General features: G+C 38.9%; 3 protein-coding genes across 5 annotated transcripts in view; 1 reads left to right on the forward strand and 2 right to left on the reverse strand.

The window, feature by feature from the left end:
* The first annotated feature begins 585 nt into the window (after window positions 1–585).
* On the forward strand, window positions 586–987 carry LOC106303401 (pumilio homolog 15-like). The gene has a single exon (XM_013739679.1). It carries the CDS (start codon window positions 586–588, stop codon window positions 985–987), a length of 402 nt encoding a protein of 133 aa, XP_013595133.1.
* Window positions 988–1,871: 884 nt separating this feature from the next.
* Window positions 1,872–4,069, reverse strand: LOC106306902 (uncharacterized sugar kinase slr0537-like). Its single transcript, XM_013743688.1, has 5 exons — window positions 3,567–4,069; window positions 3,218–3,480; window positions 2,866–2,983; window positions 2,547–2,755; window positions 1,872–2,466 (listed from the first exon to the last, which is right to left on the reverse strand). The coding sequence occupies exons 1-5, from the start codon at window positions 3,912–3,914 to the stop codon at window positions 2,037–2,039; spliced, it is 1,368 nt and encodes a 455-aa protein (XP_013599142.1). The 5' UTR covers window positions 3,915–4,069; the 3' UTR covers window positions 1,872–2,036.
* A 1,352-nt stretch (window positions 4,070–5,421) lies between these two features.
* The window catches only part of LOC106302140, a 2,394-nt gene continuing 307 nt past the window's right edge, over window positions 5,422–7,508 (reverse strand). Inside the window, exons 3-6 of one of the 3 annotated variants that reach the window (XM_013738667.1) lie at window positions 7,465–7,483; window positions 7,001–7,220; window positions 6,838–6,942; window positions 5,422–6,384 (exon numbers count right to left, since the gene is read on the reverse strand). In XM_013738667.1, coding sequence (XP_013594121.1) covers window positions 5,669–6,384; window positions 6,838–6,942; window positions 7,001–7,184 — 1,005 coding nt within the window. In that variant the 5' untranslated portion in view covers window positions 7,185–7,220; window positions 7,465–7,483 and the 3' untranslated portion in view covers window positions 5,422–5,668. Of the gene's footprint in view, window positions 6,385–6,837; window positions 6,943–7,000; window positions 7,221–7,373; window positions 7,484–7,508 lie in introns of those variants that run through there. The other 2 variants (XM_013738668.1, XM_013738669.1) reach the window with 2 other exon arrangements.

Consider the following 7,508-nt stretch of genomic DNA (forward strand, 5'->3'; position numbering starts at 1 on the left):
TAAAACCCTCTTATAAGAACCGGTTGCTATGTTTTTTTTTTTCTTTTTGATTTATTTTTTGTTTTTTTTTTAAAGAATCATTCCTTATTAACAACTTCTAATGGAGGTGTTCTAAGATAATCAGTCACATGTACTGTGTTCAAAAAAAAAAAAATCAGTGACATGTAGGAGTACTATAATTATTCTAATAATTTCAAACATATTTTTATAATCACTTTAAAAATCATTTTAGTTATGACATATCATTATAGTTCACATGTTACAATGTTTCTCAGTTAATGTAAAAGAGATTTTATCTCAGACTTAAAAGCTCAGGATCATGTATATAATCCCTAGAAATGGTCAAGGCATAATTTATTAAATTTCCAAAGATGCGTTACCCAAAAAAAAGGAAGATTTTGTTTGGCAACGCGCGTTACGCCTAAATCAGAAGAAAATCATAGTCAAAGTTGTGAATGCATGCATGATGACCTCGTAAACAAGGTTCTATAAATTGGAACATTTTCTATCTTTCACATATTTCTCAGCCGCAAAGCTAGAAAAAACAAACACAAACACATCACATCACATCAATCAAACACGACGATGAATAGGTTCTCGTGCTTTTTGCTTACCATTGCATTGATCGTTGGGTCTAGTAACGCAATCTGGGAAAAAAACAGTCTCCACTTCAAAAGTTCTCTTCGTCCGGGCAATACACTGAGGATTCGTTGTCTATCGAACGACGACGACTTGGGTGTTCATTTGTTGAGCCCTGGACAGACCTACGATTTTAGTTTTCATGATAGTATTTTGAAGACCTATTTCGATTGTACCTTAGACCAGGGTCCTAATTTCTCGTTTCATGCAAGTTTTACAGCTTATAAAAGTGGTGGTGGCATTATTCGTTATGGTAAGACCAACTTTTGGGATGCTAGAGAAGATGGCATGTACTTCACACACGGTCAGGAAGCTCCCAAGTTAGAGTATAAGTGGATACATGTTTAAGTGGAATTTCAAAATCATTTTTTTTTTGTAACGTGTAAACCTTTTGGAATAGTAAATATATGATTTATTTCAGTGTTCTAAAATCTGCGCATAGGTACGCATCTACTATATTGTTTTCACGTTTTGTAGTGTTTTAAGTCGATAATACTCCATCCCTTTAAAAAAAAAAATATTTTAAAAAATATATATTTAAAAAAAGAATATTTCAAAAATATATGTTTTGTATTTTCAATGAATAAATTAATTGTAAATTGTAAACTTCAAAAAATATAATAGTATTTATAAAAAATTTGTTGGTTAAAAATTGTGGAGAATAGTTGATAACAGAAAATATTGTATTAGTAACTAAAATCTCATATATTTTTTTAATAAGCGTGAAAAACCTAAAACATACATCTTTCTGAAACGGAAGGATTAGCGTTTATATTATACCGTCTATGACTGATTTTAAACATTACTATTCAAAAAAATTCTAATATTTATATGATTATATATTTTTAAATGTTATTATTTATGTTAACTGCTATTTGTTTTATGTATTTATATGATTATAGTTATTAGTTTAACTGTTTGTAAAATATTTAAAATTTATGAATTTATCATCTTCATATTTCTAAACATGTTTTTATTTTCTTATAATTTGAAACTACTTATATATGTTAATTTAATTTTATACAACTTTTATATTTGAAATATTTTGTGTTCAGTTTTCTAAAACTAACAACTATATTAATCTTATATATATATCCGTTTAGGTGTCATTTAGAAAGCTGATTTATTTATTATACATGTATTATACCATGCCTCTTAATAAGTCTACCCAAGGATATGTTATCCATGACCCATCATAGAAGTTTCATACTCTGTTGCATAACAATTGTGTCTACAGAGTGACAAGAGGCTATATACTAAAATGTTACATACAACAAATAATCCAATGTTTTCCACTACATGAAAAAAGATATTACAAGTTAGTTGCAAAAGCATTACTACATAGAAACAAAGAATCGATCAAAGCTAAATAAAAATCACAGGCTAGAGAGATTTGATCAAGACCCAACATCAGTTCCAACACTGTTGAGGCGGAAGTCATGTGACCGAGCCAGCTCTACCGCATCCTGAACCCTAAGCCTGGTTCCCTGTTGACCAACCACAGTGGCTGCAATCGTAGCAGCCAACTCTCCCATTCCTTTCAAGTCAGTGACACCTCTCAAGATACCGTATAAGATCCCTGAAGCGTATGCGTCTCCAGCACCACACGTGTCAACCGGCACGCACGGTGATGGAGGAATGTATATGGCTTCTCCTTTGGCTCCAATGTATGACCCGTTGATTCCATCGGTCACTGAAACAAATGGGACAAAGTGGCTCAAGTACCTTGTAGCTGAAATAGGGCTTTCATCTGCGGAGAAGTGACAAAACGCTCTTGCTTCATCGCTGTTGGCAAATATAATGTCTGCATAGTTGCCCACAATGTCCCTGAATCAACATAAAACAATCAAAAGATTAAGATAACTTCTAACCAAGCTGTAGAAGCAGGAGGAGCAAGAAAAGCTCACCAGAAATCATCATAGTGCCTCTCAATGCAAGACACATCTGATGCAGTCACAGCAACAAGGGCTCCGTTTCTGTGTGCTTCTTCACAGGCTTTGGTTATGGTCCTTATAGTATCAGGAAGCTCAAACAAGTAGCCTTCCACAACAAAGACATTTGTCTTGGATATCAAACTAGCCAAACAAGAATCATAATTAACCACAGAAGATGTTCCCTGAAAAGTTGTACATTAAAAATTAGGTTTGTTAATTAGAAAGAAAAAAATATGTTAAAAAAATCTTTCATTTAGTAATATTGGGATACTCTGAACATATAATACCATACCTGATATGCAAGCATGGTACGCTGTGCATCAGGAGTTGTGAGAACAATCACTGTCCCTGTTGTTCCATCCATGATTGGAGCAGAAAGAAAATTTATATTTGCTCGCCGTAATTTAGTCCTACAGATGAACTGCCTTTGTTAGTAAAATCAAACCAACCATGTAAGAACATGAATCATAAAAAAACTAATAAACCTTTCAAGCACAAAGACAAACTATATAGTCTAGTAACTTTACTAAACTCAATGCTAATTATAGATCAACCACTTATCCCTCAACATAATTTAACCTTAACCTCCAATAACTAAGAGAAGAGCCAAAAAGAAAAAAGTATATAAAGAGAGAGTTGTGTACCTGTAAAAGCTACCGAGAGGGTCACCAGCAATACTACCAGCCATAGCGACATTCAAAGGGCGGTCAGTGATTGAAGGACAACCTAATCTCGCCAAAGCAACAAGAGTGTTGGACAAGGACCCTCCAGCTGCAGCCTTGTAGCTGCAACCATCCATTGCTTGCAAGACTCTACCCCTCTCCTCGTGGTTAATCAGCTTCCTCGTTCCTTTTTCCAAGTCTAGCTTCTCTAGAAACGCATCATCCACAACTCCAGAGAAATCTACCTACAAAACAATCAAGGTATAGAAAGCCAATGGGCGTAAGAAAGTAAGCGTTTTTATCATCAAGATCAACACTTTTCAACCATTACCATGGCTTGGCCGAGACCCAGAACATCCCATCTCTCAGGGGAAGAAGAAGAAGCATGGGCTTGTGTCCATTCCTCGTCATCTTCGTCTTGACCACAGATGTTTTCGATTTGGCCTTCATCCATATCATCCAATTCTCCTCCTCCACCGTTTCTAGCAACCATGAGACCAAGCTGCCTCTTCTCCGCCTTGGAATCATTCCTCAGGCTCCACGAGCTTCTGAAACCGCTGAAAATGGAGGTTGAGGAGGTTTTGTTGCTTTGAAGGGTTCCTTTGAAGTGATATAGGGAGTAAATAGGAGGAAGAGAGGCAGAGGAAGGAATTGGAGAGAGGAGAGAAAGGGCGGCCATATGAATGTATATAAAGGTTTTCTCTTTCGTTGTTTTGGGATGAAGAAGAAGAAGAAGCTCACATCTCCATCCAAAACTCGAGAGAAAGAGAGAGAGGAGGAAGGAACACAAGAACAGAACTAATGGTTTCGGAGATGGCTACGAAGCGGATAAAATGACTCCTTTTTTTATTTATTATATAGTAATAATCAAACTACTAATCATCTTATTTTAAGGATTAGACGATTAGTATTAACACACACTATTTTTATAAGGTTTGATTTGACTTTTCAAACTAAATTTTTCAATATGAGCACGCTGACGACGACAATTCCTTGTATTTATTTTTATTCCACTACTAAAATGATGTCTATTTATATAAATTTTATTTTTGACACCTCTGTTTTTAACATCTCTCTTGTATTAGATGCTTACAAAACTAATACACTTTGCTAAACCTTGAAAACTTATTCCAAGGGTTTAATGGGTTAAAAAGTTCCAAGTCTTTAAACCCTTAAACATTTGTTTGTCAAACTTGTTAGCATTTGACAATATACTAATCTTTCCAACTGTTAATCCTTTCTCTTTATAGGAACAGAAGGAAAGCATTCTTTTTTTTTTTCCCGTCTAAGGTTTATTTAATAAAGGCCCAAAGCCCATCACGATTACAAAGCCCACATCTATTACGGTCCACTAAAAACCACTAAAAAAACCCGCAAGCCCAAAAAAGGCCCTAGGCTCAAGAGAGCAATGGATGTCGGCCGCATTCCATCGCGATCCGCCGCATCACCTCTGCCTCGACTACCACCGGAGAACCACCCACCGATTCACCGAACCACACCGGAGCTCATCGACTCCACACCTTCTTCACCGCGACCGCCTACCCTCCCAAGTACGCCTAATCTCGGAGAGAATCAATCGTGACCGAGATCTCATCCGCCATAGTTCAATACAAGGACCAAGGAGGAGGCTTCGCTCAAACATCGACCTTCCATCAGAGCTTCCATCGACCTCCGACGAGAACTCAACCAACAAGCCAGAGCCAACTTCACATAACTAGTGACAAACACAAAAAATAAAAGAAACTAAACCCTAGAAAGGAACTACGGGGCCAGAAGCCGGCAACAATGGAACTGTCGGAGCCTCCACGTTCCGGAAGCTTAGTCGGCGCTGCAGAGCTAACGAAGCCTCCACAACCCGGGAACTTTAGCGGCGATGCAAAAGCTATGGGAGCCTCTACATCCCGGGACCAAAACCGACGCTGAAACGAAGATCTGTCTGACCTACCTCCTCGCCGCGAATCCAGAGGAAGAAGAGTCGCAGCGAGCCGATCTCTTCCCGGATCAAAACCCTAACCCAGATCCGCGCGCATGTCAGAGAAACCTGACAGATCGGAACAACCACACGAGGGTTTGGACGGAATGACAAGGAAAGGAGCCAACGGCGCCGGTACGCGCTCGGACGCGCCACCAGACGCCGTGGCTGCCTTACACGCACGAACAGAAGGAAAGTATTCTCTCGGCAAAAATCTTCAACGACTACTTTCCTCTACATTCAAAACAGAGACAAGACACAACCAGAAACAAAATCAAAACATTACAAAACCAAAGCTAAAGCCAGAGAGAGAAGAACCTGAAAATTATTCTCTCCAGAGTGAGAGACTCCAAAGATGAGCTTTAGTACATCGTTCATTTTCTCTCAGAGAAGCAGAAAATACCAAAACCAAAAGAAAGAGAAGCAACTAGCAAGAATGCACAATGCCCTAACTCATAAACCTACAGTATGTTTGGGAACTGCGAGTCCAATCTCTGCTGCAACTCTTTCACCTTCTGTGATAGCTCATTCTTCTGCTCTTTATAGTTCCTTAGTAGATACTCTTTTCCATCTATCACTTCTTTAAGCTCCTCCACTTCCTTTCTCAACATCTCTATTCTCTCTCCATCCCTTGATCCCTTTTCCTGCGACTCATAATTGTTCTCGCTCTCCATAAACCCGTTACTCCAAGGTGCAACAGGAGATGTCTTGCCGTTGCTACCTGTGCATCCCACGCTGTGATCAGCGATTGCTTTTCTCAGTCTCTCAACTTCCCTTTCTGATTCGAACAGATCTCTGTTCATCGAGTCTAGCTGTGCCTGGAGATGGCTAGAGTGTGCCCTCTGTGCGTTGTACGAGTTTTGCAGCACTAGATTCTGTTCCTGCATTTCAAGTATCATGTCGTCGCGCCTCTTCAGCTGTTGCCTCAGTTTCTGTATTACTTCTCGTTTGCTGAAGATGTCTGAGCTGGTTTCAGACACGCAAGGTGAATCCGAGCAGGTGGAATGGTGATTGTATGGTTTCGGAGGAAGTTCCAGGCGATCAGGAGAAGAAGTCCACATGACCCCGTTCTCTTTGCCGTATGATGGAGCAGGAAGGGTTACAAGAGGCAGTGAAGTGTCAGATGCAGATATCATGTGCCCGTTTGTCTCCTCTTTCCCCTCGACATGCTCAGTTCCTACACAAATTTTCACAAATTGAAAGCAGAACTCAGCTGTGGATATAACAGTACAAATCTTATAAGCTTATAACTATGGTTTCTGGATAATGACAACTTTTATGACTATAGCTAACATTCAGCAACTGGAGACAGACGTCATTTCTTCCCTAGTGCCAGCCTTCACTGATGGTATGCCACATAGTACCAATAATAATTAAGGTAAGTACTTCCAAGATGAAAATCTTGTAAACTGACTTAGGCAGTCTGCGGTTTCAAATTGGAGTCACTAGTTTCCAACCTCATACATAAGTATCAAGTACATGTTCGCTAATAACCATTCAAAGACATCACTAGGCAAGATAATAGGAAGCTAGAACACTGTAGGCAACACCTACATATTCTTCCAAGGAGATATTATTTTTAATGGCTTTTATACAAAATTTATCTGTAAAGGAAGTAGCAAAGTCAGACCTGGAATGGAGTGGAAGCAACAATACTCATCATTATGTGCACATGAAGATTTGCTGGAGTGCAAACAACAACCTAAAAAAATTCCCCTCTCAGATGTTCCATTAGCTAAACAACAAACAAGCATAATTCATTAGCCGAAATTACAAAACATGAAAACCAAAACCTTTGAATCCAAGAGAGGCATTGGATTGAATTTGAGGGTTGAAATCAAGAGACGACTGCCTAAGTCTCCAGCCAAAGCGGATGGACAAAGTGCTCAACAAGGCACCCCCTGCAATTAAGATCCAATTCGGCCCACAAACTTTCTCAGCTTTGGAAAAGCCGTTGTTGTTTCTTCGTGTGCTCATAGTAAGTCAAAAACGTCTCTACCATCCAAGCAATACCTGCACAGATCGATTACGATAATACAGTCAAATGTAAACAATTCCTAAAGCCACCAAATGCGTATGATTAAAGAAAGTAGGAGTAAGTCTCCGAAACGGCTAATATACGAAGAGAGATAGATACTTGACTTGAACATGAAGCTAACTACTTACCATTAATTGCTCTACCCCACTAAACCCCGAAAAACATCGCAATCACAGCTCGAAACAAAAGGAGAGGAGAATAATCGCAATACGAACGAACCTCATAAGACAAAATTGACATTAGTGCTCCATAATCCCCCCCCC

Source organism: Brassica oleracea, chromosome C7, assembly GCF_000695525.1.
Source record: "Brassica oleracea var. oleracea cultivar TO1000 chromosome C7, BOL, whole genome shotgun sequence".
Lineage (NCBI taxonomy): Eukaryota > Viridiplantae > Streptophyta > Magnoliopsida > Brassicales > Brassicaceae > Brassica > Brassica oleracea.

Bases quoted from the DNA above. Each gene is read 5' to 3' on its own strand.
- LOC106303401 (XM_013739679.1), top strand. From the start codon at position 586: ATGAATAGGTTCTCGTGCTTTTTGCTTACCATTGCATTGATCGTTGGG.
- LOC106306902 (XM_013743688.1), bottom strand. From the start codon at position 3,914: ATGGCCGCCCTTTCTCTCCTCTCTCCAATTCCTTCCTCTGCCTCTCTT. The intron at 2,984-3,217 runs GTACACAACTCT...GTTCATCTGTAG, and splicing joins CCTCTCGGTAGCTTTTACAG to GACTAAATTACGGCGAGCAA. The intron at 2,467-2,546 runs GTGAGCTTTTCT...ATGTTGATTCAG, and splicing joins AGGCACTATGATGATTTCTG to GGACATTGTGGGCAACTATG.